Raw genomic sequence first — 27899 nt, forward strand, 5'->3', positions numbered from 1 at the left:
AGACTGCACTTACTCTGCCTCAAAACAATTACTTTTTACTGCAGCTTCTAACTTCTCTTCTCAGTGAAACTATGCCCTCTGCAATTCCACATGTGGAGGAGTGTCAAACTGGATTGTAAATTACATGCTGCCTCTTACTAACATACAGCACAGCCTCATATAATAAGAACAAAGAGCTTGGTACCTGATCAAATCTTGTGGCAAAGAGATTGAGAGAAGTCACTATTCCACCATTTGGGCCCAGACCATATCTGCACACACAGCTCAGGAAAGCAGAAAGTTATAGAAATATTATTAGGCTTTTTTCCCAAAACCCGGTACTACCTGTTTGTTTACACAGTCCAAGAATATGCCAGACACCTAACAGTAACAAGTAAGAAAAAAAGCCCCTGCCTTGGAGAGTTTACAATCTAATTTCCTAGGTGATGTAACCAAATAAACGATAGGAAAGGACAGTGTTTTCATCAGTACATTATAAAGAACTTGACATCATTACCCTATTTTTCATATGGGAAACTGAGACACAGAGCAATGAAGTGACTTGCCCAACATCACTCAGCAGGCCAATGAATTGTCCCAGTGGTCTCTTCACAAGGCCACACACTCGCTTTGCATTTCTGTAGCAGGGTGCTGGTGCAAAAGCACCTAATTAGCCCCTGCCCAGTCAGTTCCAATCAGGGGAAACAGATTGAGCCTGATGGAAAAGGCCTGATGCCGGCCTGAGAATTGGCAACACCTGCTGGCCTGACAAACCAATAAAGACTGGGAGGGAGCCAGAAGGGCAGGGGGCAGCCAGGGAGAAGTCAGTTAGGGAAGGAACTGGAGGCCTCCTAGCTGAAGGCTGGCTCTGCCTGTAAAGGAGATTAATCCTGTAAAACTTGTACATAGATGGACACTGGTGGTGGGACGAAGTTAAGTTAATAAAGACACTGGTGTTGCACAGCCCTGAAGCCTCTCTGAGCCTTATTGGGAGGGCAAGCAGGCCCCAGGAAGAGGGACGGGTCTTGCACCCTGTTACAGTTTCCTAACCACTCTTCTGTCCGTTTTATTACAGTGGAATAGGGATAACGGCCATGCTTAGAAATGTTTGAAGTGTGTAGCTGCTAACAGGGTCGGTCAGAGAAATCTTGTACATGGTCTATGTTCCAAAATCTTAACAGTTGTTACATCATTGTTACAGTAATTTTAAACATTAAAAATCCAAAGTCTCTCTCTCCTTCTCCAAGCTCTTCCCAACCATTCCCTGAAACATTTTGCCTTCCCTTTGGTTCCAGCTCACTCTACCCTTCCCATGCTATTAATTAACACTGCAGAAGCCATTACCATGCAAAAAGTTCCTCCTTGGAGCTTACAGGAACTTCTGTCTCATTCTTCCCCAGGTTTCTTCCAAGTGGGCCACCTCCCCACCCTCTCCTGAGCCCCTCAATTCTTCCCATTTCATCCATCCCCATTTATGCCCTTCCCCATAATCACCCCCAAACCTTTCCCCCATTCCTTCTCCCAGCAAGCATCCATAGGTCTTTTTTTCATTCAAATATACTTTGATTACATTTCCCCCCCACAATGAAAAAAAAAAAACCCTGAAAGAATTAGATTTTAGCAAAATGTCTTCAGATCTTTTTGAGTTTTCTGGCCTAGACTGAACTCAAATTGACACTGGCTGAGTGGGCTGGGATCAAAGACTACTGCTTATTCTTTTGAGGTGCAGTGAAATTATCCTTGCTTCAAACCCCTTTTGCTCTTCAGTCCACGTATGTTCAGCATAATCCATTTAGTTCATGAGCATTAGGCACATGCCTACAATGAGAGCTAAATGCTATGATTTTTTTGGTCCCCCAAAAGGCTAGGGGTATCATGCACTTGGCGGAGGTAACGCCTGAGTGACTGAGACCCTGGTGTTATGATCTCAGCCCTAGTTTGATCCTTATCTGTATGCAAAAATACAATTGCGGAATTCATGAACCCTAAAATCTGTTTTTGGTCTTTTTGGGTGGGAGGGAAGCTGTAGGTGAGGAACCACTTTGTGAAATGACCAAAAATCTGGATCACTAACCCCGTCCCACGCCCCCATGAGGCACAAAAATGTTCAAGGCTATTCAAGTAATTGTGCAGATTTTAGAGCACTTGAGAGTGCATCCGATGAAGTGAGCTGTAGCTCACGAAAGCTTATGCTCTAATAAATTTGTTAGTCTCTAAGGTGCCACAAGTACTCCTTTTCTTTTTGCGAATACAGACTAACACGGCTGCTACTCTGAAACTTCAAACTGAAAGCTATTATAAAAGTTAACTATAGCAGACCTGGCAGTCCACTATACTGTATGCTACAAACACTAACCCTTTAACTCATCAATACCTACACTATTTCATAACACCATTCTTCCCAGAGATCAAATATCCATAATAAAAGATCAGGCAAATAATAAAAAGCCCATCAAGTCAGGTGTTGTCTCCAACAGTGGTCAATGTTGGATGCTGCAGAGACAGCTATAACCCTTTCCTTGCACTTAAATCTCAATTTCCATCTGAAGAACATAATATAAGAACGGCTATACTGGGTCAGACCAAAGGTCCATCTAGCCCAGTATCCTGTCTTCCCACAGTGGCCAATGCCAGGTGCCCCAGAGGGAATGAACAGAACAGGGAATCACTAAGTGATCCATCCCGTTGCATATTTCCAGCTTTTGGCAAAGGGACACCATCCCTGCCTATCCTGGCTAATAGCCATTAATGGACCTATTCTCCATGAATTTATCTAGTTCTCTGTTATAGCCTTGGCCTACATCCTCTGGCAAGGAGTTCCACAGGTTGACTGTGTGTTGTGTGAAAAAATACTTCCTTTTGTTTGTTTTAAACCTATGGCCTATTAATTTCATTTGGTGACTCAAGTTCTTGTGTTATGAGAAGCAAGTAACACTTCCTCATTTACTTTCTCCAAAACACTCATGATTTTATAGACATCTATCATATCCCCCCTTACTCATCTCTTTTCCAAGATGAAAAGTCCCATTTTTATTACTCTCTCCTCATATGGAATTCGTTCCATACCCCTAATAACTGTTTTTGCCCTTTTCTGAACCTTTTCCAATATATCTTTTATGAGATGGGGTGACCACATCTGCCCACAATATTCAAGATGTGGGTGTACCATGGATTTATATAGAGGCAATATGATATTTTCTGTCTATCCCTTTCTTAACGATTCCCAACATTCTGTTAGCTTTTTTGACTGCCGCTGCACATTGAGAGGATGTTTTCAGAGAACTATCCACAACTCCAAGATCTCCTTCTTGAGTGGTACCATCTAATTTAGAACCCCTCATTTTATACGTATAGTTGGGATTATGTTTTCCAAAGTGCATTACTTTGCATTTATCAATCCTGAATTTCATCTGCCATTTTGTTGCCTGGTCACCCAGTTTTGTGAAAACCTTTTGTAGCTCTTTGCCATCTGCTTGGGACTTAACTATCCTGAGTAATTTTGCATCATCTGCAAATTTTGCCACCTCACTATTTACCCCTTTTTCCAGATCATTTTATTAATATTTTGAATAGGACTGATCCCAGTACAGACCCCTGGGGGACACCATTATTTACCCCTCTCCACTGGGAAAACTGATAATTCATTCCTACCTTTTGTTTCATATCTTTTAAATCAGTTACTAATCCATGAGAGGACCTCCCTCTTATCCCATGACATCTTACTTTGCTTAAGAGCCTTTAGTGAAGGACCTTGTCAAAGGCTTTCTAAATATCTAAGTACACTATAGCCACTGGATCTCTCTTGTCCACATACTCGTTGACACCCTCAAAGAATTCTAATAGATTGGCATGGCATGATTTCCTTTTACAAAAACCACGTTGACTCTTCCCCAACAAAAATTTTCATCTATGTCTGACAATTTTGTTCTTCACTATAGTTTCAACCAGTTTGCCCATTGTGGCGGGGGCGGAAGAGAGCCACAGGTGTTTGGGGAGGGTGGGGAGGGACCGGGCCGGACGGCCCAGAACCACCATTGGTGCTGGGGGAATGGACTGGCAGGGGCTTCCTATCTGGCTCCGCATCCCTGCAGCTCTAGGCAGCAGAGGGAGCAAGGCAGGAGCTCCACTATTCCCTCAAAAAGCACCAGCTGTGGCAGATCCCATTGGCTGGGAACCGCAGCCAATGGGTGCTGCAGGGGCGGAGCCTGCAGATGCGGACAGCACAGAGATTCTTCCACCATCTAGGAGCTGCAGGGGGGCCATGCCAGTGGGAGCCGGGGAGCCCAACCCCAAGGTAAGGGTCCTGTCCCCCCGCAGCCTCCAACCCCCTGCTTCTAGCCCTGAGTCCCCTCCGACACACCCAGAATGCTGCTGCTGGCCCAGGGTCAGCCCCTGAGCCAGCACCAGCTGCTGCATCAGTCATGGAATGCGTGACAGACTCGCAGCCTTTGCTATTGCCAGTAATTTGGTACAGAAGATGATTTAAATGATAGGTTACAAACTACAATTAGTAGTTCTGCAATTTCACATTTGGTGAATACCATCTCATCCTGGTGATTTATTACTGTTTAGTTTACCAATTTGTTCCAAAACGTCCTCTAATGAGACCTCAATCTGGGACACTTCCTCAGATTTGTCATCTAAAAAGAATGGCTCAGCTTTGGGAATCTCCCACAAATCCTCAGCTGTGAAGACAGATGCAAAGAATTCATTTAGTTTCTCCACAATAGCCTTATCTTCCTTGTGTGCTCCTTTAGCCTCTCGATTGTCCAATGGCCCCATGTTTTTTAGCAGGCTTCCTGCTAAAAGTAAAATTTTGCTATTACTTTTTGAGTCTTTGTCTAGCTTCAAATTCTTTTTTGGTCTTCCTAATTATATTTTTACATTTCATTTGCCAGAATTTATGGTGCTTTCTATTTTCCTCACTAGGATTTAACTTCCACTTTTTAAAGGATGCCTTTTTGTCTTTCACTGCTTCTTTTACTTTGTTGTTTAGTCATGGTGGCACTTTTTTTATTCTCTTTTACTACATTTTTTAATTTGGAGTACACATTTAAATTGAGCCTCTATTATGGTGTCCTTAAAATGTTTCCATGCAGCTTGCAGGGATTTCACTTTTAGCACCGTACCTTTTAATTTCTGTTTCACTAATTTCTTCATTTTTGTGTAGTCCCCCTTTTTGAAATTAAATCTTAATCACTAACCAAATACCCCACCAAAACTTCTAGTCACACCTAATCAATAGCTAGGAGTCTAACCTCAAGTACTCATTATCCACACATGCACTACGTACAAATGTTAAATAATCCACATCAAAAGCCTTGCTTCATTTTCGTTTATGAAAGCCAGACTTTAGTATTCTTACCAGGGTGCCAGCTCTGGACCCTGCACAGGGACTCCGTCTTTTACATCAACTATTGACCAGTGGGAGAGAAATTTGAAGCCCTCTCCACACTTTCCATTCCTTTTTCTGGAAAGAAGCAGCTGTTTTACCTCTTCAGATCAGGCCACCGTGGTGCTGCAGGGGCACTCTCTCCCCTCCATACTCTAGTTTTAATTCCTCCTTCCCAGCAAATAGCTCCACTCATGTTAATTTCACTCTGCTGCTGCTTGAAAAAAAATCACTGTACTGCAAGAGACTCTAAAACCGTGGCCTAAACATTCAAGAAGATAGCAGTGTTTCAGCTTATGTTCGGTAAACAATATGGAAGGTTATTCTTCTAAATTATAAGGGATAGAAATTTCTTTTAAAAACCCACTGCTTAAATCCTGCAAAAATTGATCCTTTAATCTCCCTCGTTATGGAGAAGTAGGAGGGTATTGGGGGGGGGGGGTTGTTTTTTTTTCCCTTAGACACACAGAATTGGGTTTGCAGGCTGGCATGACCAAAGAAGCAAATACCTGCTCCTATCCCTGTTGCTTTTGAGAGGGCAGAGAACTGTCTGGGCATAAAATCACTGGCACAAAGTGCAAATCTTCATTCCCCAAACACTACAACAGTAGGGCTGGGGCGGACATTACTACAGGAAGGAAACAAATGATCTAAGTGGCATACTGGCCTTATTACACATTTTCATTCTAACTTCACATCCCAGGAGCAGCCAACAAGCAAACCAAAGTCCTCATTTTCCAACCTACCCAGCCCAACCAGTATCCTGTCTTAAATTCTCACTGTCTCCGACTACATTTTACCCATGAGCAACCCCAGACCAATCCTCTCTGTTTTCCCCAGTGTACAGAGATGGTAGTCTATCTGTAGGAGTTGAGTATGCAGAGTTGATCTTAAGCAAAGAAAAAGGATACTGTTTCATGACTTCTTTGTACTTCACTGTGTCTCTGATATCTAGAAAAGAATAAAATGATAAAGTAACAACTGAATAAATTATTATAATGTGATGAGCGGGGAAAGACAGCTCCCCAGGTGTAAGCATTCCCCCTCCCCTCCCTACCTCAATGAAGGAAGCCAGTACATGTGGGACTAGTTTCACAGAGAACTTTAATGCTTCATTGACACTAGCCACCCCCACCATACTTGTAAAACATCATATTGATACATGAGACCTCCAAATAGTTTACATGTTTGACAATCACCGTTTGGATTAGATTTGCTTTCAGCAGGGCTAGATCCAGATACGATGGTAAACAGAACATGTGCATTTATCTGAACAGTGAGGAATCCAACACTCTTGACGGCAGTAAAGTGGGATTCTCAAACTTCATTCACCGTGACTCCCTTCTGACAACAAAAACTACTGCACAACCCCAGGAGGAGGAACTGAAGCTTGAGCCCAACCAAGTTCCACCCCCACGGGAGTGAGGGGCAAAGCCCAGAGTTTGAGAACTGCTGCTGTAAAGCAATAATTTATAGTTCTCTACAACACTGTTTGCTTGTAATCCTCTAAACCCACCCCTCATCTAGCACTACAAACCCTTCACTATTAACACTCCCTCCCATTGCCCACTATGTTTCTCACTCGTTTTCTAACCTCTCTCTTCATTTTTCAGCCACCCACCATCCACCTCTCTGTACTCTCCAGTTCACATTCTTTTGTTACCACAATATCATCCCTTTCCCATTTCACAGAAATATAGGAATTAACAGGATGGATCAGACCGGTAGTTTATTTTAGTCCAGTCCACCCACATCTGCCTGTAGTCAATACCAGATACTTTGCAGAAAGGTGCATGACACCCCATAGTTGACAGTTATGGAATATGCACAGGGGGAAGTTTCTTCCTAACCTCAGGCAGCTGGTGGTTGTTTTATGCCCTGAAGTAGGAAAGTTTCCATCCCTTTTTAGTCCTAGTGTGATTTTGAATGTGCAAATTATTCATATAGATGTAATTCTTTTTTGAATGAATCCTAACCTATTAGTCTCAATAATATTTTGTGTCAAAGAGTTTACGTGCTGTTCAGAAAGTAAAAATTAAACCTCAAGAGCCACCCAAAAATTTACTTTTTAAATAAGTAAATATGATACAACACAATCGGTCAAGACACATCTATCTAAGCAGCCACTTGCTTTCACTGGAACCCTGGGCATCCTTCTCCCACCCACCTAAACTTTTGATTTTTTTTCTTTCATAACTTATGTGGGTTTTTTGGTTCACTTAAATCTATTTAGATTTTAAATTCTTCAGGCCAGCAACATCAATATATCTGGAAGGTGCCTGCCCAGTTTTGAGTGCTACGGAAATAACATGTAGTCCATATGCCCAAACTAGAACACGGCTGTTCCCAGTGATTAAAACAGACTGAAACAGAAGACAGAGCTGTTATGTAGCATTCCCTTACCCAAACCAGAAAAGGAAGTCTGAAAGCTTCACTCCCTTACACTGTAGGGGGCATCCTGAGATTAAAGTATCCTCCAATGCTCTGCTTAGTCCAACCTGAATATCACAATTGAAGGGCATACCAAATTGAAATAACCTCCCCTCATCAAGTGCTTCTTGATAGGCAGTTTATATTTTTTACTTTTCCAGTTTCAAAGTTGAAAATCTTGTTCACTCATTTGTCCCCTTCTGCAATTTCTTTGCACTTCCTTGCACACCATCCCTTAAAAATAAAATGCTCTCTCTAAACTATTCTGAAAGGCTATTAGTCTTGTCCTTCGGCTTCCTCCCTCAAGACTCCTTCTGTGATGCACAAAGGAAGTCACAAATTGAAAATGGCTAAACTAAGTGGCAACTGTCGATCTCTTTTATTTATAAATAAAAAAATCTTCCAAATGCTTCTGAACCTCCTCATATTACTACTACTCTTGTCTTTCATTCCTCATTCTCTCCATTGTTTGTTACAGCTTCTTCCAAATTAGACAGCAAACTTTCCAAATCTGGGGCTGTTTACCTGAGCATCTGTACCATGCCCAGAACAATGGGGCTTCAATCCTAACTCAAGCCTTTAGTTGCTAGTGCAATGCAAAAAATAAATAAACCCTTTTCTCCCGTTATACCACATTAGTCTACCCTAAATAAACCCCCACATTAGCATTCAGACTCTTCCAACATGAGATACAACCCACCTAGCCAACTATCTCACAGCATCCAACTTCCCATTTCTGAACAAAGATATACAAAAACTACAAACGTATTGAGAATACAGTGAATTGCACATCTAGTAAGTTTTGTAACTACGATTTTGAAGGGAAACTAGCAAAACCCAATATTCATCACAACCTGCCTACAACCCAGAGCCCTCTCAATCAGGACCAGGCACAGAGACAGCGCTACTAGATAAATCTTTAATGGGTAAGGGAAAAAGAGAAAGAGCTCATTCTGCTCAACCCTCAACTCCATGTGACATTATGAACTGGGAGGTGTTAGACTTGCCTTAGAAACGTGACTGGGATGAACAAATAGGCTCAGTAGTCAGAGGAGTCTGTATATTAAACCACCAATTATTAGCTCTGACTCAGCACTTCCTATAACATGGTTGCATGAAAGGGCATCAACAGAGATTGATAGAAGCCATCTGCCCCACGAGCCAGAGCGCGCAGCGCGAGCTACTCACCGATGTTGGCTGCAAAAGGAAGCTCGCGCACAGCAGGGTCCAGGTTGATGACGTAGGGCGGGGAATTCTGGCTGTGCAAATGGGCAGTGAGCCTCTGAGGAGGAGACGAGGGAGAAATCAAAGGAACGGAGGAGACCTCTCTTCCCTCCCCCCGCAGACTCCTGCCCCCCAGCCCGGGGCCCCTCCCCCGGCTCTAAGCTCATCACCTGCACCAGGGTGGTTTTCCCAGAGCCCGCCATGCCCAGCACCAGCACGCACACCGACGGGGCGCAAGACTCGGAGCCGGCCGCCGCCTCCGCCATCTTGCTAACGCCGTTTCCGTTTCCGTTTCCGCTTCCGGGCGGACGCGGCGTGTAAAGCGGGGGCGGGGCGGGCTTAGGGAGGGAGAGAGAGACTCGCTCCCGGGCTCTGCCTGTTGACAAGGGCTCCCCGCTGTCCCGCAGCGCGGCATCGCTCCCTCTCCCACCCCTGCCGTGCCCAGCGCCCCAGCCTTTCTCCCGAGAGCCTCTCGGCACGGCCACGCGGGCCCACAAAACCGCCTGTCGCCTCCCAGCGCAACAGCCTGCGGTGGGATGAAGGGGCCCGGACGCCCTTCGTGAGGGACGGTTAACGTGTGCCGCGTGGGCGCGCCGCACGATGAGTGCTTCGTGTGTTTGGGGCAACAACGAGAATACAGTTGTGGGGTAACCCATCCAGCAGATGCCTGAGCAGATGGGGCCTTGAATGCAAGGGTGTCTGGTGGTTTTATTGGCCACGAGTGATTGCTACCTGTGAAAAGAGAGGTTTCAGAGTAGCAGCCGTGTTAGTCCTTGCAACAAAGCCCGTTGCCAACTCTGTCCACATATCTATTCAGGGGATACCATCATAGGGCCTAATCACATCAGCCACACTATCAGAGGCTCGTTCACCTGCGCATCTACCAATGTGATATATGCCATCATGTGCCAGCAATGCCCCTCTGCCATGTACATTGGCCAAACTGGACAGTCTCTACGTAAAAGAATGAATGGACACAAATCAGACGTCAAGAATTATAACATTCAAAAACCAGTTGGAGAACACTTCAATCTCTCTGGTCACTCGATCACAGACCTAAGAGTGGCTATACTTCAACAAAAAAGCTTCAAAAACAGACTCCAACGAGAGACTGCCAAATTGGAATTAATTTGCAAACTGCATACAATTAACTTAGGCTTGAATAGAGACTGGGAATGGATGAGTCATTACACAAAGTAAAACTATTTCCCCATGGTATTTCTCCCTCCCACCCCACCCCCCATGTTCCTCTGATATTCTTGTTAACTGCTGGAATTAGCCTACCTTGCTTGTCACCATGAAAGGTTTTCCTCCTTTCCCCCCCCTGCTGCTGGTGATGGCTTATCTCAAGTGATCACTCTCCTTACAGTGTGTATGATAAACCCATTGTTTCATGTTCTCTGTGTGTGTGTGTGTGTGTGTGTATATAAATCTCTCCTCTGCTTTTTCCACCAAATGCATCCGATGAAGTGAGCTGTAGCTCACGAAAGCTTATGCTCTAATAAATTTGTTAGTCTCTAAGGTGCCACGGGTATTCCTTTTCTTTTTGTGAAAAGAGAGAAGACAGGAAGGTGAGATTGGGGAAGGGGAAGAAAGCAGACGTGAGAGGAAAGGGAAGGAGGAATTCCATGAAAGATCAGAGGAGGAGAGGAGTCAATGCAGAAAGGGGAGAGAAGGATACATTCATTCAAAGATTCTAAGACCAAAAGGGATCATTGTGATCATCTACATAAGAACGGCCATACGGGGTCAGACTGATGGTCGATCTAGACCAGTATCCTGTCTTCAGAGGATGCCCATGCCCAGTGCCAGATGCTTCAGAGGGAGTGAACAGAACAGGGCAATGTATTGAGTGATCCACCCCTATCATCCAGTCCCTGCTTCTAGCAGTCAGACGTTTAGAGACACCCAGAGCATGGATTACATCCTTGACCATCTTGGCTAGTAGCCACTGTTGAACCTATCCTCTATAACTTATCTATTTTTTTTTTAAAACTCACTTATAGTTTTGCGCTTCACAACATCTCCTGGCAATTAGTTCCACAAGTTGACTGTTTGTTGTGTAAAGAAGTACTTCCATTTGTTTTAACCCAGCCTATTCATTTCATTGGGTGACACCTGGTTCTTGTGTTATGAATGGGTAAATAACACGTCCTTATTTACTTTCTCCACGCCATTCCAGGTTTTACAGAGCTCTATAATATATCACTGTAGTCATCTCTTTTCCAAGATGAACAGTCCAAATCTTTTTAATCTCTCCTCATATAGAAGCTGATCTATGCTCCTAATCATTTTTGTTGCCCTTCTCTGTACTTTTTCCAATTCTAATATATCTTTTTTGAGATAGGGCGAACAGAACTGCATGCCTTATTCAAGGTGTGGGAGCACAGTGGATTTATATAGTGGCATTATGATATTTTCTGGCTTGTTATCTCTTTCCTAATGGTTTCTAGGATTCTGTTAGATTTTTGACTACCATTGCACATTGAGCAGATGTTTTCAGAGAACTATCATAAATAAGTCCAAGATCTTTTTCCTGCGTGGTAACAACTCATTTAGATCCCATAATTTTGTATGTATAGTTCAGATTGTTTTCCAATATGCATTACTTTGCATTTATGAATATTGAATTTAATCTGCCATTTTCTTTCCCAGTTACCCAGTTTTGTGAGATCCCTTTCTAACTCTTCACAGTCTGCTTTGGACTTAACTAGTTAAAAACGTATGCCTTATTTCCAGTCTGAATTTGTTTATCTTTAACGTCCGGCCATTGGATCATGGTATGCCTTTCTCTGATAAACTGAAGAGTCCATTGTTAAATATTTGTTATCTATATATGATAGAGATCTATACTTAAATTGTAATCACCCCTTAGCTTTCTCTTTGTTACAATAAATAGATTGAGTTCCTTGACTCTATAACTGTGAGGCATGTTTTCTACTCCTTTAATCATTGTTGTGGTTCTTCTCTGAACTCACTCCAATTTATTAACATCTTTCTTGAATTGTGGGCACCAGAAAGGGACACAGGATTCCAATAGTGGTCATACTAGTGCAAAATACAGACATAAAATAACCTCTCTACCCCTACTCGAAATTCCCCAATTTATGCATTCCAGAATCACATTAGCTCTTTTGGCCACAGCATCACACTGAAAGCTCATGTTTAGCTGATTATCCACTATAACCCCAAAATCTTTGCCAAAGTCACTACTTCCCAGGATAGAGTCTCCCATCCTGTACATATGGCCTACATTCTTTCTTCCAAGATGCATATATTACATTTAGCTGTATTAAAACATATTGTTTTCCTGTGCTATTTACCAAGTGATCTAAATTGCTCTGAATCAGTGACCTGCTCTCTTCATTATTTACCATTTCCCCAATTTTTATGTTTTCTTTCAGGTTATTAGTAAAAATGTTAAATAATGTAGGTCCAAGAACCAATCCCATAAGGGACCCAGGGAACAGATCTGTTTGATGACAATTCCCTGTTTGCAGTTACCTGTTGAGACCTATCAGTTAGCCAGTTTTTAATCCATTTAATGTGTGCCAGGTTCATTTTATAATGTTCTAATTTTCTAGTCAAAATGTTGTGCAATAGCAAGTCAAGCCCTTACAGATGATGTCTATTATATTATGTAAGTACTATTATGTTTATCAACCAAATTTGTAATCTTATAAAAAAAAATCTTGTTAATTTGACAGGATCTATTTTCCATAAACCCATGTTGATTTGCATTAGTTATGTTAACCTCCCTTAGTTCTTTATCAATCGAGGCCCATTTCAGCCACTCCATTATCTTGCCTGGGATCAATGTCGGGCTGACAGTTTCTAATTACCTGGGTCATCCCATTTACCCTTTTAAAAAGTTAGCTTTCTTCCAATCGTCTGGAACTTCTCCAGTGCTTACAGACCGATTGAAAATCATCAAGTAATGGTCCAGCGAGCTCCTCAGCAAGCGCTTTTAAAGCTCTTGGAAGCAAGTTATCTTGACTTGCTGATTTTAAAATGTCTAACCTCTGTTTAAGGCCGTCCAGAAATACTAGTGGAATGGAAAGAGTGTTATCACTGTATGATGAGAAAGCATCATCTTTTTTTCATCCCAAATACAGAAGATAAATATTGATTGAGAATTAATCTGAAGGGGAAAAAATTCTAAAGAAAGGGAAGGGAGATTGGAGTTCTAGAGAGAAAAATCCAAGTGAAGGAGACAGACAAGGAGACCAAGGCAATGAGGAGAGGTTAAAAATTTTTCACTTGTCCATTTAATGCCGAAAGAAGAAAGTGGAAATATAAATGGTTGACTTAATACAAATGGACTTATCGGCACAACTCCGAAAACATCCTCTAGACTCTCCTCAGTTTACCAGAGTGTGAATGCTAGACTTTGTCTAACTAAAGATGTATGTTAGCTAATATGTTGGAACTTCTTTGGTTTTTAAGGCAACCAATTTACCACCTGTTAAAGTCTTCACTGCCTTGTTTACATTCGGCTTTTTTCTAAGGTTCTTGTATGGCTGGCTCCTATTATTACAGTATCTGAGAACTTCACCACTTTATCCTCACAACACCACCATGAAATAGAAAAGTATTATTATCCCCATTTACAAATGGGGAACTGAGGCACAGATAGGCTAAGTGACTTGCTCAAGGTTACACAAGGTTACAAGGAAGTCTCTGGTAGAGCAGGAAATTGATCCCAAGTCTCTCAAACCTTAGGCTTGTGCTTCAGCCATTAAACTAGCCTTCTATAACACATTAGCTAGCATGGGAGGTTTAGGTTGGACACTAGAAAAAACTTCCTAACTGTCAGGGTGGTTAAGCAATGTAATAAAGTGCCTAGGGAGGTTGTGGAATCTCCATCATTGGAGATTTTTAAGAGCAGATTAGACAAACACCTGTCAGGGATGGTCTAAATCAGAGGTCTCAAACTCCCAGCCCACAGGCCATTTGCGGCTTGAGAACCTCCCCAATGTGGCCCCGTGTGGCTCCAGCAATTCTGGGGCCGGGTCCCTGCCTGTAGCCCCGGGGCACTCCCCCCGGGTGATTTAAAATGGCCCAGTGCTCCACTCACTACCGGCAGCGCAGTGGAGCTGAGTGGCTTTTGCTTGCTCACTCCATGTATCTACCAGCCACTCCCTGCGGCCCTGGGGCGGGGCAAGGCTGTACCTCCGCGAGCAGCCCCTGCCCCAAGCACCTCTGCGGCCAATGGGAAGCTATGGGGGCGGTGCAGCAGCGTGTGGAGGCCCCCCCGATCTGGCCCACCCTCCCTTGGAGCCCCACGTAAGTGCCACACACCTCAACCCCCTCCTGGAGCCTGCATCCCCTCCCCTTTCCCACACACCCCCTCCCACCCTAGGCTCCCTCCCAGAGCCTGCAACCCCACCCCATCCTCCTGCACCCCCATCCCCAGCCCAGAGCCTGCAGCCAGCACCCAATCTCCATCCCGGAGTCTGCACCCCAGACCTCCTCTCCCACCCAGACTCCCTCACACAGTCCAACCTCTCACCCCTTCTGAATCCAAACTCCCTTCCGGAGCCTGCACCCCAATCTCCTATCCTAGACCTCCTCCCCCACCCAAACTCCCTCCCAGAGTAGGGCGACCAGCAACTGTGAAAAAACAGGATGGGGGTGGGGAGTAATGGGCACCTATATAAGAGAAAGTCCCACAAAACAGGACTGTCCCTATAAAAATGGGACATCTGGTTACCCTATCCCAGAGCCTTAGGCAGGTGGGGGGTGGAGTTTGGGGGGGCAGGATCTGGGCAGCATGAGTGACATTATTGGCCCCCTGGGAGGATTTGAGGACTGGCACTGGCCCTAAGGTAAATTGAGTTTGAGACCCCTGGTGTACTTAGTCCTACCAGGAGTGCAGGGGACTGGACTAGATGACCTCTTGAGGTCCTTCCAGTCCTATATGATTCTATGTTCTAATAACACACTTCTAAATCAAACTAGATGATTACAGTGGTCCTTTCTGAGTTTATAATCTAGGCCAGACACTCTAAAGGACACAAAGGGGAATGCAGCACCATTATGATCACAGTTTGATGGCTACTCAAAAGATATTTCCTGAGCTTGTTTTGGCAGGTGGTTCCCTAGTTGGGGGAGGGGGAGAAGTCAAAGGAGCCAGAAGGAACCGTGACCTTTTCATTCAGATGGCTCAGAAGAGGATTCAGTCGTAGTTCATGATTAGGAGGAGACTGCACAGGCAGCCTCTCTCTCCAGCTCCCATAACTCCACTCCTGCCATCAGGTCCTCACCTGCCCCTCCAGCTGCCAGTAGCAATTTAGGCTGAGTGAGCAATACTCACAGCTGGCCACCTGCCTGGGCATGGCCAGCTAGCTGGCTTCTGAAGGGCACACAGCAGAGGTGCCTGGTTTTCTTGGGGCTAGGCTAGGAAGGGCCCCAAGGCAAAGGCATGAAGCCTGTGTTTGATGCCACCGAGGGGAGCCAATGGACTACGGCAAAGGGGGGATGTGGCGCCAGCCATGCGCTAGGGGGCTGGCATCAGAGGACGTGGTGAGGGGACCGGCACGGCAGGGGAAGCGGCCGGGCCCGCTCCGCCTCGGGCTGTGGTCACACACACCCTGACTCCTGCTGCTGCCCGGGGACTGGGGCTGGTCCGCCAGAGTGGGAGGGGGCGCGGCACTCTCGGAAACGGCCGCTCTTCGGAGGGTTTGACTCTATGGTTGAGGCGCGCCAAGATTATGTCACCACGAGCCTGTTTGGGTCACGTGGGTGAGCGCTGATGTTTGTTTGTGTGGGGTGCACAGCGATGAGGCTGTAGTTGGGCGCGCGCCAGGCGGAGCGGCGGCTGTTTGGTAAGTGCTTCCTGCCCGCCCCCTCTTCCCGGACACCCCCCGGCTTCAGGCAGCTCAGCTTCCCTCTCCCCGTGCTGTGCTCTGTGCCGTCCGCCCCCGCCGGTCCATGGGCTCTGGGGGCCAAGGGGCAGCCCTGGCTGAGCGCGTCCCGCCAGCTCCACCCTTTGTGCCCCACTGACTTGTGTCTTGTTTCAGGCTGGGCTGTGAGCTGTCTAGGGCAGGGGTGTCTCCGTGCCCGGGGGAGCCCAGCTCGAGTTACTGGCGGGTTCTCGGCCGGAAAGGAGCAGCTTGTCTCTGTAGGTGGAGAAGGTGCAAACTACAAAGTAGGTAAATAGAGACCATAGCCTGTCATCACGCTACCTTGTATTCCACGTCTGTAGGTCTGTGTCCATCTGGTGTCTCTTGCCTTAAACTTAGATTATAAACTCTCGGGTAGGGGAGCATGTTTTGTTTTGTGTTTGTACAGGGCCTAGCACAGTGGGGTCCTGGACTACGACTAGGGCTCCTAGGCACTATGTTAATATAGGTTTCAGAGTAGCAGCCATGTTAGTCTGTATTCGCAAAAAGAAAAGGAGTACTGGTGGCACCTTAGAGACTAACAAATTTATTAGAGCATAAGCTTTCGTGAGCTACAGCTCACTTCATCGGATGCATTTGGTGGAAAAAACAGAGGAGAGATTTATATACACACACACACAGAGAACATGAAACAATGGGTTTATCATACACACTGTAAGGAGAGTGATCACTTAAGATAAGCCATCACCAGCAGCAGGGGGGGGAAAGGAGGAAAACCTTTCATGGTGACAAGCAAGGTAGGCTAATTCCAGCAGTTAACAAGAATATCTGAGGAACAGTGGGGGGTGGGGTGGGAGGGAGAAATACCATGGGGAAATAGTTTTACTTTGTGTAATGACTCATCCATTCCCAGTCTCTATTCAAGCCTAAGTTAATTGTATCCAGTTTGCAAATTAATTCCAATTCAGCAGTCTCTCGTTGGAGTCTGTTTTTGAAGCTTTTTTGTTGAAGTATAGCCACTCTTAGGTCTGTGATCGAGTGACCAGAGAGATTGAAGTGTTCTCCAACTGGTTTTTGAATGTTATAATTCTTGACGTCTGATTTGTGCTCATTCATTCTTTTACGTAGAGACTGTCCAGTTTGGCCAATGTACATGGCAGAGGGGCATTGCTGGCATATGATGGCATCATGATGGCATGCATCTGATGAAGTGAGGTGTAGCTCACGAAAGCTTATGCTCAAATAAATTTCTTAGTCTCTAAGGTGCCACAAGTACTCCTGTTCTTTTTGTGGATACTTACACTGCTGCTCAGACTCACACGGCTGCTACTCTGAAACCTGTAATAGAGTTTTAGCAACGGGAATACACTTTTCCACACAGCACATGGACATTTGGTGCTGAGGCTGACCCCTCTTTATCCATGTGCATCTGTAAGCACCTTGATTAACATCTCATCAGACACATAACTGCACTGGAATTGTTGATGATTAATTACAAATACTTCTGCAAGATTCAAACAGTGTTCATCAGGGTGGATTTGATTCAAATCAAACTTAAATCAAGTTTTAAATCACTACTCAGGAAGACTCGATTTAATCATGGATTTCTACATAAAAGTACATTCTTGTTGGTTGTTATAAGATTAATATGTATTCTTCACAACTCAGAGATCTAGGTTTCATTTTTAGAAGGTACACACCATACATTTTTAAAGTTATTTCTTTTGAAAACTTTTCAGATTAGTTTTGCAGTTATATCAGAAAATGAATGATTGGTTATTTCATTTACCAAAGGTAATTGAAGCAGGTATTTATGAAGTAATTGGGAGGTGAACTCTCTCTAATTCAACAGGTTAATCATTAATATTTAGAGGATTTTCTTGCCATGCTGTATTAGGAGGAGAATGTTACCAGACAGACATTTAAATTGTTTTGTTTGCCAGAAGCTGGGATTGGGTGACAGGGCATGGATCACTTGATGATAACCTGTCTGTTCATTCCCTTTGGGGCACCTGCCATTGGCCACTGTCAGAGGACAGGATACTTGGCTTGATGGACCTTTAGTCTGACCCAGTATGGCCGTTCTTATATTTAACAAAAACAACAACGTTATGTATTCTGGATTTTTTTTTTCAGCAGCAAACATGTTTGTTTAAAATAAACATGAATTTTTGAGTTTAGTTAAACATTCAAGTTTTTTAAAATCGGGTTTGTTTTTGTTAATTGTTTTTAACTAAAATAGTTAAATGAAATATTTAAAAAAAACCCCAAATTTAATCAACTGTCAGCCAGGTCAACATGAGAAACCTAAAACATTGGCTTCTGCCGCTAACTCATAGATATTAAGGTAAGAAGGGACCAGTATGATCATCTAGTCTGACCTCCTGCACAGTGCAGGCCACAGAATCTCACCCACCCACTCCTGTGATAAACCTCTCACCTATGTTTGAGCTATTGAAGTCCTCAAATCATGGTTTAAAGACTTCAAGGTGCAGAGAATCCTCCAGCAAGTGACCGGTGCGGATGTCTTCACCTTCATTTTCCTGTTTGTTCATAATTTGGAAAACAAGCTTTCCTACCTTTTTAGGTCCCAAATGATTTCTTAATTTGGAATGAATTAGTCCAAAGGAAGAAAATATTTTTTCTACACCGGCAGAAGAAGTTGCTGCTGTTAAAAGTGAGATTATCACTTCAACAGTCTCTGAATCAAAGTGCTTAAGTGACTTCCACCAGTTCACTGGTGTGACTTTCTTTAAAACTTCATCGGCAAATATAATGGTTCACCCTTAGCTCTGAAGTTTATTATAGTTGGCATTATGGAGGGATGATTGCTGGATGTCCATGTCATAGCCAACTCCTCTTATTCAGCAATTAAGGTTTGACCCTTGTACAGAGTATTGAGAATATTTGCAAGAAAATGAGCTGGAGATAGTGCTTGTCCCATTCGTTTTTTTTAATGCTTGTAATTTACCTCTGTCATTGCATATTTCTCTTTTAAAGATCTCACTCAGTTCCTTCCAAATTTCAACAGCATCAGCAATAAAACAACTATTTCCCTGCATTTTGTTCAAGGCTACATAAATAGGCTTCAGGGTACTCAGCCCATGTTCAACCTTTCTCTTAAGCCCAATGTTGAGAATTTTGGCTGTGACAGGGCCATCTATTTTTTCACGATTTTGTTCATAAACTGTCATCAGATTAGGCCAGTTCTTGATATAGTGCTCAAAACAGTCCACTACTGAGTTCCATCACATGTCTTGTGGGAGAGTTAGCTTGGTTCCTCCCACTTTTTTCAGAGCAGCGGCTGCAAAGTAATTGTTATGGAAGTATTTTGCAGTTTCAACAACATTAGCCTTTTTCTGGAACGCTGAAGCCTTTGGCTAGAAGGTGCATCAGAGGAGCACTGCAACCTTATGTTATTAGCTTGGGACTCTCTTCTAAATTTCTTCTCGGATACAATTGCAGCATTGTCTGTGACCAAGCTGCGTACTAGACATTTGCATTTTTTTTCAGTTTGTTATAGCTTTTACTGCTACTTCTTGTAAGTATTCTGCTGTGTGTGCATTTCCTAATGTATCAATTGTTTCTGTAAGGAAGACATTCCCTTCTTCTGTTGTCACGCAAGCCCATACAACAGGATCATTGTGGACCCATCAAGACTTAGGTTAACAATTTTACCCTCTAAACCTTTTGCACACTGCTCAATTTCTCTTTCATACACATTATCCAGCAATTCGCCTGCAACATCTGCTCTGTTGGGATGACTGTATCCTGGTCTTAATGACTGAACCATGTTAATGAACTGTGGGTTCTCAATCATACAGAAAGGAGAGTTTGTTGCATAAACAAACCAGGCAATTTTTTCATCAATTACCTCTTTTTGTAATCTGCTGGTTCTTATCACAAATTTATCTATGGTTGTTTCTGGATGATGGAGATTTTTTTTTTCCTTTTTGCTACAGGTAATGTACTGTGACTATGTGACATACATGATGTGACTGAAAACTCTGAAACTATAGAAAATGATGGTGATCTTGAAGGTGGATAGTCTTCAGAATCCTGTATGTTGAGGATGGATTCTCCTAAACAAAATAAGTCAATGCAGTTATTTAATTATTACCACCATACTGCTCATTTAGTAGTACTCATTGCATTCACTGTCACTCCATACTACTTTAAAGGTGAAATTGTAAAAGGAAGATCTGCCTATTTCAGCTATTTATTTATCACAACTGCATCTAAAATGATAGTACCATAAAGTAACAACTATATTTTTTTGCTCAAAATGAGAATTCAAGAATAGTCTAGAAGGTAAACAGGCAATCCTTAAGAAAGAAGTACGAAATAAAAAAGTTTACCAACCTGAAGATCCTGCATGTTCAGACATGTTCCTTTCATCATCTTCAATACAGCTTCCTCCTGAGAAGGAACACTTCTCATGATGTTTCATTCGGGCAACTAGGCCTTGCGTTTCTTTGTTGCACGTGTGTGTGTCTTACCCACAGGTTGAGGAACTTCATTGAAATATTCCGAAATTGGGTCTCTCTTACGGCCTGCTGCCATTATAGATTTTCCCTTCTAGTGAGAGAATGGCAGGGTAGATTTCAGATCAATGAAGGCTATGCCCAGAAAGACCTCAAGACTTCTGGAATGTGCTGCTCAAACAGTTTCACTTTTGTTTCTACTGCCTGTCCCTCCCTTCTCACATTTATCTCCAGACTTCTTCTCCTTGTCCAGATCTATTCCGCCCCCAACCATCTTCTATTCATTGAACTTTTTGAAACTTTGCACTTTTAGAGAGAGGTAAGGGATTGACTCTGTGTACACAAATTTGCAGAGGGACAATAGGGTTGAGGTCTGTTGTTTCTCACCTTTTATATATTTATTTTTTATTTTATTTTTATTTTAAAACATTTTTTACTGTTAACAAGCATGTTATCTCTGGAGACACAAATGCACAGCTTAAGAACTGCAAAACTAAGCATCTCTGATGGTATCTTCTGGACTAAGCACTGAGTCCCAATAGGTAGATAAAAAAAAATATATTAAATAATCTATACAGAAGCCCCTGGAACACCATAAAATTGGGTCCCTAATCCATGAACTATTGGAACGTATTTACAAAACGTTTCTTAAACATTACATGGATATATTGTCTCATACTATAGAATTAGAATTTATAATCCCTATTCCATGATGAGATATCTTTGAACTATAATGTGTTTTCATTAAAACTATCTTTAGATAGTTTTATTTTTTCCCCAAAAAGCATTTTATCAAAACAATTTAAAAATTTTTTATTTTATTTATTTATTTAAATCCTTGATTTTTATCCACCCGGGTATTCAGGGGACCCATAATTTACATGTAAAATGTCACTGTTCATTCAATATCCAATCCTGTGCCTGAATTTGTTACTGTCTCTTTAGAATCTAAGTCCTTGTGACAGGGACTTTGTCTACTTACCTTTCTTTAAGTATTTGGAAATTGGTTGGATATCAGTAAAATGAGGTTGGCACCTGATACCAGGGTTATGGCCCTGAAGTGGGGATACTGTCTTTCATGTGCCTGCTTCTTGTTGGCATAATGGAAGCTTTTGTGTTTTTGTAACATCACTTCTGATAGCATTGAGCCAGAAGCCTTTAGTGAACACTATGCCATAGAGTTTCTTCATAGCAAAGTTAATTTGAGTTACCCCCAATTCAAGTTCCATCCATACAACTTATTAACTTGAGTGTGGTGGTGCTTTAGATTCAAATTGGTTGGTTTGTCCGGGGTTATAAGCTAAAGCTTGAGTTAGTGCCACTTGTCAGCTGCTAATATGACCACTGTAGTGTGGACATAGGCTAGCTCCACTTGAGTGCCATTGGTCCTCCAATGCTGTCCCAAAGTTCCCCCTGTAAGGACAGACAACTTCTTTGCAATTTATTGGGGAAGAATTCATAGAGCAGCTCAGCTTACTGCAGTGCAGAGAACCGTGGGTTGTGTCCCCAGATGTCTTAGTGTTACATGAGAGTGAGTGCAACAGCTGGGTGGACACAGCAGCTCAAATGTTGTTTCATGGTGTGGTCACTTGAGCTTGGCTAACTTGAGAAATGTAACTTGTTATACACTCAAGGTAACTGCAGTGAAGACATACCCACAGTGAAACTGCTATCTCTGCTAATAGAAACTCACCTACAGCAGTATTTTTCTCTTTCACGTTTGTGTGGTACTGCAGCCTGTAAGAGGCTTTTTTTTTTTCCCCATATAGTTTAGCGTGTACCACTAAAACATTTGAAGAGCAGACTGATTTAAAATTATAAGTTTTATTTTTAATATCCAGACTGAAGAAACAGCAGGATAGGTTGAATTTTTTTTAAACTGTACAGCAATGCAAATACTGTATTGCCTGCAATAACTAAACAAAGTTGTCTTATTGTCCATATAACTGTCCAGTCCTTTTGGGAATCATGCAAAGCTCTTGGCTTCAATAATGTGTAGTGGTATTGAGATCCACAGGTTGGATATGCATTGTGTAAAAAGATATTTTCTTTTATCAGTTTTAAACGTAATGTCTTTCAATTTTGTTGGCTGTTCCCCTGCTCTTTTATTGAGAGGGTAAATAGGAACATTGAATCCAACTTCTCTGGGCCTGTCATTTTTTTATCCTGCTATCATATCCTTGCTCTTCTGTCACCTCACTAAACAGTCCAATCTTTTCAATCTCTCGTCCTACAGAAGTACATAGGGTGGCCACCAGAAATGAACATCATATGCCCAGTGAGGGTGAGCCTCTGATTTATATAATGCCATTATTTAATGCAGCGTAGTTGTAGCTATATTGATGCCAGGATATTAGAGAGATAAAGTGAGCTCGAAAGCTTGTCTCTCTCTTTCACCAACAGAAGTTGGTCCAGTGGAAGATGTTACCTCACTCACCTTGTCTCTCTCATAATGCCATTATAACTAGGGCTGTCAAGCAATTAAAACAATTAATCATGATTAATTGCACTGCTAAACAATAATAGAAGGATGTTTTTTACATTTTCAAATATATTAATTTCAATTACAACACAGAATACAAAATGTACAGTGCTCTTTATATTTTTGATGACAAATATTTTCACTGTAAAAAACAAAAGAAATAGTGTATTTCAATTCACCTTACACTACAATACTTGTGTTATCTCTTTATCATGAAAGTTGAATTTACAAATGTTGAATTATGTACAAAAAAAACCCTGCTTTCAAAAATAACAATGTAAAACTTTAGCGCCTACAAGTCCATTCAGTCCTACTTCAGCCAATTGCTCAGACAAACAAGTTTGGTTACGTTTGCAAGAGATAACGCTGCCCGCTTCTTGTTTACAATGTCACCTGAAAGTGAGAACAGGCGTTTGCATGGCAGTGTTGCAAGATATTTATGTGCCCCCAGATGCGCTAAAGATTCATATGTCCCTTCGTGCTTCAGTCACCATTCCAGAGGATAGGCATCATGCTGATGACTGGGTTCTGCTCAATAACAATCCAGAGTAGAGCGGACTGATGCATGTTCATTTTCATTATTTGAGTCAGATGCCACCAGCAGAAGGTTGACTTTATTTTCTGGTGGTTCGGGTTCTGCAGTGTCCACATCTGAGTGTCACTCTTTTAAGACTTCTGAAAGCATGCTCCATGCTTTGTCCCCCTCAGATTTTGTACTGCACTTCAGATTCTTAAACCTTGGGTCAAGAGCTGTAGCTATTTTTTAGAAATCTCACATTGGTACTGTGATGCTCTGTACCTCCGGGGGACACCCAGCAGCCCCTTGTAAAATGATTGTGATATTCAATGCAAAGTTTGTCGTGTCGGGTGTCTTCGGAAGGCACATGATGTACTGACCATTGTTGTTATAGTGATGTTATAGGTTATAATTTCATGTATATAGTCATGAGATTGAAAATGTATCCCCATGGCTTAAAATAAGCCCAGACAAAAACTCTGCAAGAGCAGAAAGGCAGTTCACATCTCATCATGGTGTTGATGAGACAAACCCAGCCCAACCACACAGGAACAAAGGGTGATGGCTTAGGGAGCAAAAAAAGAATCGTTAGACTCTCGAGGGAGTCACCCCCCTTCCTTTGGTCAGTTTGGAACTGTGATGTGGTAATGCTCACCTGACTCTGAAGGGGGTGGGGGGCAAAGCCAAGGGGGAAGAAAGGACATAGTAAACGGGAGAGACATTTGCCATGCTCTCTCCCTCTTCCACCTACATCTACAGACACCACACCAAGCGACTGAAGTGTTGATCAAAGGGGAGAGCCTGGCTGAGGAGCAACCATCCAGCCTGTGGTGAGAAGCATCTAAGTTTGTAAGGGCATTGAAAGTGTTAAAATCAGCTTAGAATGCGTTTTGCTTTTATTTCATTTGACCAAATCTGACTTGTGTTTTGATTTATAATCACTTAAAATCTGTCTTTATAGTTAACAAATTTGTTTGTTCTACCCGAAGCAGTGCGTTTGGTTTGAAGTGTGTCAGAGTCTCCCCTTGGCATAACAAACGGTACATGTCAATTTCTTTGTTACATTTACCAAGTCGTATAAGCTTGCAGCGTCCAGGGGGCATAACTGGACACTGCAAGACAGAGGTTCCTAGGGTTGTCTCTGGGCCCGGAGATATTTGCTAGTGTCATTCAGTTGCAAGTAGCTGGGAGCAGCTTACATGCCAGAGGCTGTGCATGAACATCCCAGGAATAGGGAGGTTCTCACAGCAGAGCAGGGTAAGGCTGGTTCCCAGAGTCAAGGATTGGCGTGACCTAGCAGATCACCAGTCCGGATAACGCCAGAGGGGAACATCACAGGTACCTTCTTCGCATTTGTCAAATTTGCAGTGACAGTGTTTGTAAATCAAACAACATGTGCTGGGTCATCATCCGAGACTTCTGTAACATGAAATATATGCGGAATGTGGGTAAAACAGAGCAGTGGACGTACAAGGAGTTCAGTCACAAATTTAATTAATGCACTATTTTTTAATGAACATCATCAGCATGGAAGTATGTCCTCCGGAATGGTGGCTGAAGCATGAAGGGGCATATGAATGTTTAGCATATCTGGCATGTAAATACCTTGCAACACTGCCTACAAAAGTGCCATGCGAACACCTGTTCTCACTTTCAGGTGACATAAATAAGAAGCAGGCAGCAGTATATCCCGCAAATGTAAACAAATTTGTTTGCCTTAGCGATTGGCTGAACCAGAAGTAGGACGGAATGAACTTGTAGGCTCTAAAATTTTACGTTTTGTTTTTGAGTGCAGTTATGTAACAAAAAAAATCTACGTTTGTAAGTTACACTTTCAGAATAGATTGCACTACAGTACTTGTATTAGGTGAATTGAAATACTTTTGTTTTTTACAGTGCAAATATTTGTAAACAAAAATATAAAGTGACTACTGTACACCTTGTATTCTGTGTTGTAATAGAAATCAATATATTTGAAAAAGAAAAACATCCAGAAATATTTAATAAATTTCAATTGGTATTCTATTGTTTAACTGTGTGATTAATCGCAAAAAAAAAAAATTTAATCCCATTTTTTTTCCAGTTAATCCCTGGAGTTAACTGCGATTAATTGACAGCCGTAATTATAACTTTTTTCACCATCCTATTCCTTTAGCATTCGAACATGTTTTTTGTTTTTGTTTTTTTTTTGACTGGTTCTGCCAACAGCGACCCACAGATCTTTCCTGGTTTGTACAGGACATTTAGAAGTCAGCACTATGTGAATAGTGAATTATTCCTTCCATTTTGCATTTCTTTGCATTTGTCAACATCCGTTGACATTCATTTGCCATTGTGCTGCTCATTTTCCCAAGTTTTGTTAGGATCCCTCTGAAGTTTTTCCCCATTGCCTCCATCTCTGACCAGTCTACATAATTTGTGTCATCTGCAAATTTGGTCACCTCACTACTAACTCCCTCCTCCAGATAATTAATACATTAAGCAAGCCCCATCGTTGAAAGGGAACTTTGTGGCACCTGCTGTTAACCTTTTGCCATGAAGAAAATTGACAATTTAGCCTGTCTGTTTTCTGTCTCTTAGCCAGTTTCTAATCCATGATAGAACTTGACCTCTCACCCTGGACCACAGCTGTTCTGTCACCTGAGTCAATCATATCTTTACTAGGCACTGGATTTGGGGAAACACTGTAGCTTTTCTCAACACTGTGCCATCCATATCTTCAGTGTTGTAATGCTGTGAAGATGTAGATGTCCAGCCCATTTAGAACAGGAAAGCTATACACTCTGGGTTCCCAAGCCTGAAGCATAGAGGGCTATTGAAAAAGGATTGTGCTGACTGCTTGATATTGAAACTTAGTTAGGCCTGAGATGTTACTGAGGAGGGAGGTGGAAAATGAGACTTTGGATGGGACTAATGGTGTGCAGCTGAGATCCTTATTCCCTCTTGGGAATTCATATGGCCCCTATCACCTTGATGTCTTAAGTGCTGTCCCAACCTGGCAAGGATTTATTTGAAGACCCTCATTTCATAATGGAGACAAACTGGAATGGAAAAAATGACAAGATTTGGTGAATAAGACACAGGAGAAAAGGTTAGGAGACAGGAGCGTATACAACCCAGAAACAATGTTGGAGGAGACAGGAGAAAAAGTGTTTAAGCCAGGTTAGAGGCTAGTGATTCTTACTATAGAGCAAGTAAGAACAGGCTTAAACTGTGATAGGAAAATTAGGAAAAAGTAATACTTTAGAAGTTGGAACACGTTGCTGGGGATCTGATCCAATTGCCATCAAGTGAGAGAGTCCAGGCTGAGTTTAGTCACCCATCTATTGGGAATGAATGGCTTGGGATAATGAAAACTTCATTGTGCCCCTGTGCAAGAAAAGGGATTAGATCTCCCACTGCATGGGTTGGTCCCTATTCTAATTCCTTTAAAAGTTCACCCAGGTTTGAGGGGTGAACAATTTTTTTTTCACTGAAGAGGACAGCACTTCCCCTTCATAAGTGATATGACAGAGATAGATTAGTAAGGTACAGTTTATTATGTGAACTGAAAAACTAACACAAGAAGAAAAATCCTTATGGTACTATCCTGAATTGTTCCTCTTTCTGTTTTGCTAGGATACAGGACCTGGGCACAGCAACAGAAGATCAAGAGATCTCTTGGGAGGGAAAAAAAAAGTATGCATATATTTCTTGTGAAATCTGGCTAAGAACAAGGAACAAAGCTGAGAAATTCTCACGATATCCCATTAATTGTAAGATTTTGTTTCAGGGGATTCTTGAGTAGGAGTAGAGAGGTTATTTTAACTCTATTTGGTGCTGGTGCAACTGCTGCTGGAATACTGTTTCCAGTTCTGGTGTCCATAATTCAAGAAGGATGTTGATAAACTGCAGAGAAGAGCAACAAAGAATAACTAAAGGATTAGAAAACAGACCTTGTAATGATAGGCTCAAAGCGCTCATTTAGTTTAGCAAAGAGAAGATTTAAGGGGTGACTTGATCCAAGTCTATAAGTACCTACACAGGGAACAAATATTTTAAAATGAGCTCTTCGGTCTAGCAGAGAAAGGCTTAACATGGCTGGAAGTTGAACCTAGACAAATTCAGACTAGAACTAAGGTGTTCATTTTTAATGGTGAGAATAATTAGCTGCTGGAACAATTTACCAAGTGTTGTGGTGAATTCTCCATCACTGACCATTTTAAAATCAAGTTCAAACATTTTTTTCTAAAAGATATGCTCTAGGAATTATTTTGGGGAACTTCTGTGGTTTGTGTTGTAAAGAAGGTCAGACTAGATCAGCAGTTGTCAAACTTCATTGCACCGTGACCCTCTTCTGACAAAAATTACTACACGACCCCAGGAGGGGGGACCAAAGCCCGAACCCCACCATCCTGGGCGGAGAGGCCAAAGTCCAAGCCTAACGGCTTCAGCCCTAGGTGGGTGGCCTGTAACCTGAGCCCTGCCACCCAGGGCTGAAGCTCTTGGGCTTCAGCTTCAGCCCTGGACTCCATCAAGTTTAAATGCCAGCCCTGGCAACCCCATT

General features: G+C 42.6%; 2 protein-coding genes and 1 long non-coding RNA gene across 11 annotated transcripts in view; 2 read left to right on the forward strand and 1 right to left on the reverse strand.

Moving 5' to 3' along the window:
* GPN1 (GPN-loop GTPase 1) overlaps nt 1-9751 on the reverse strand; it is a 131736-nt gene extending 121985 nt beyond the window's left edge. For 7 of the 8 annotated variants that reach the window (XR_006279605.1, XM_038394972.2, XM_038394973.2 and 4 more), the window contains exons 1-4: nt 9196-9352; nt 8990-9083; nt 6283-6322; nt 185-251 (exon numbers count right to left, since the gene is read on the reverse strand). Coding sequence is in view for 7 of the 8 variants with exons in the window: in XM_038394972.2 (XP_038250900.1) it covers nt 185-251; nt 6283-6322; nt 8990-9083; nt 9196-9291 (297 nt within the window). In the remaining variant the exon portion in view is untranslated. Of the gene's footprint in view, nt 1-184; nt 252-6282; nt 6323-8989; nt 9084-9195 lie in introns of all 8 variants that reach the window. The other variant, XM_038394983.2, reaches the window with a different exon arrangement.
* Nucleotides 9752-15685: 5934 nt separating this feature from the next.
* Nucleotides 15686-19894, forward strand: LOC122459135. 2 transcript variants are annotated; one of them, XR_006279608.1, is made up of 3 exons: nt 15686-15852; nt 16048-16179; nt 19833-19883. It is a non-coding gene; the product is annotated as an uncharacterized LOC122459135 (long non-coding RNA). The 2 variants fall into 2 exon arrangements; XR_006279607.1 differs by having other exon boundaries at nt 15690-15852; nt 16048-16175; nt 19833-19894.
* A 30-nt stretch (nt 19895-19924) lies between these two features.
* Nucleotides 19925-27899, forward strand: part of ZNF512 (zinc finger protein 512) — a 48259-nt gene continuing 40284 nt past the window's right edge. The window contains 1 exon segment of the mRNA XM_043509917.1: nt 19925-19965. Coding sequence (XP_043365852.1) covers nt 19934-19965 — 32 coding nt within the window. The 5' untranslated portion in view covers nt 19925-19933.

This window comes from Dermochelys coriacea, chromosome 3 (genome assembly GCF_009764565.3).
Source record: "Dermochelys coriacea isolate rDerCor1 chromosome 3, rDerCor1.pri.v4, whole genome shotgun sequence".
In the NCBI taxonomy this organism is placed as follows: Eukaryota; Metazoa; Chordata; order Testudines; family Dermochelyidae; genus Dermochelys; species Dermochelys coriacea.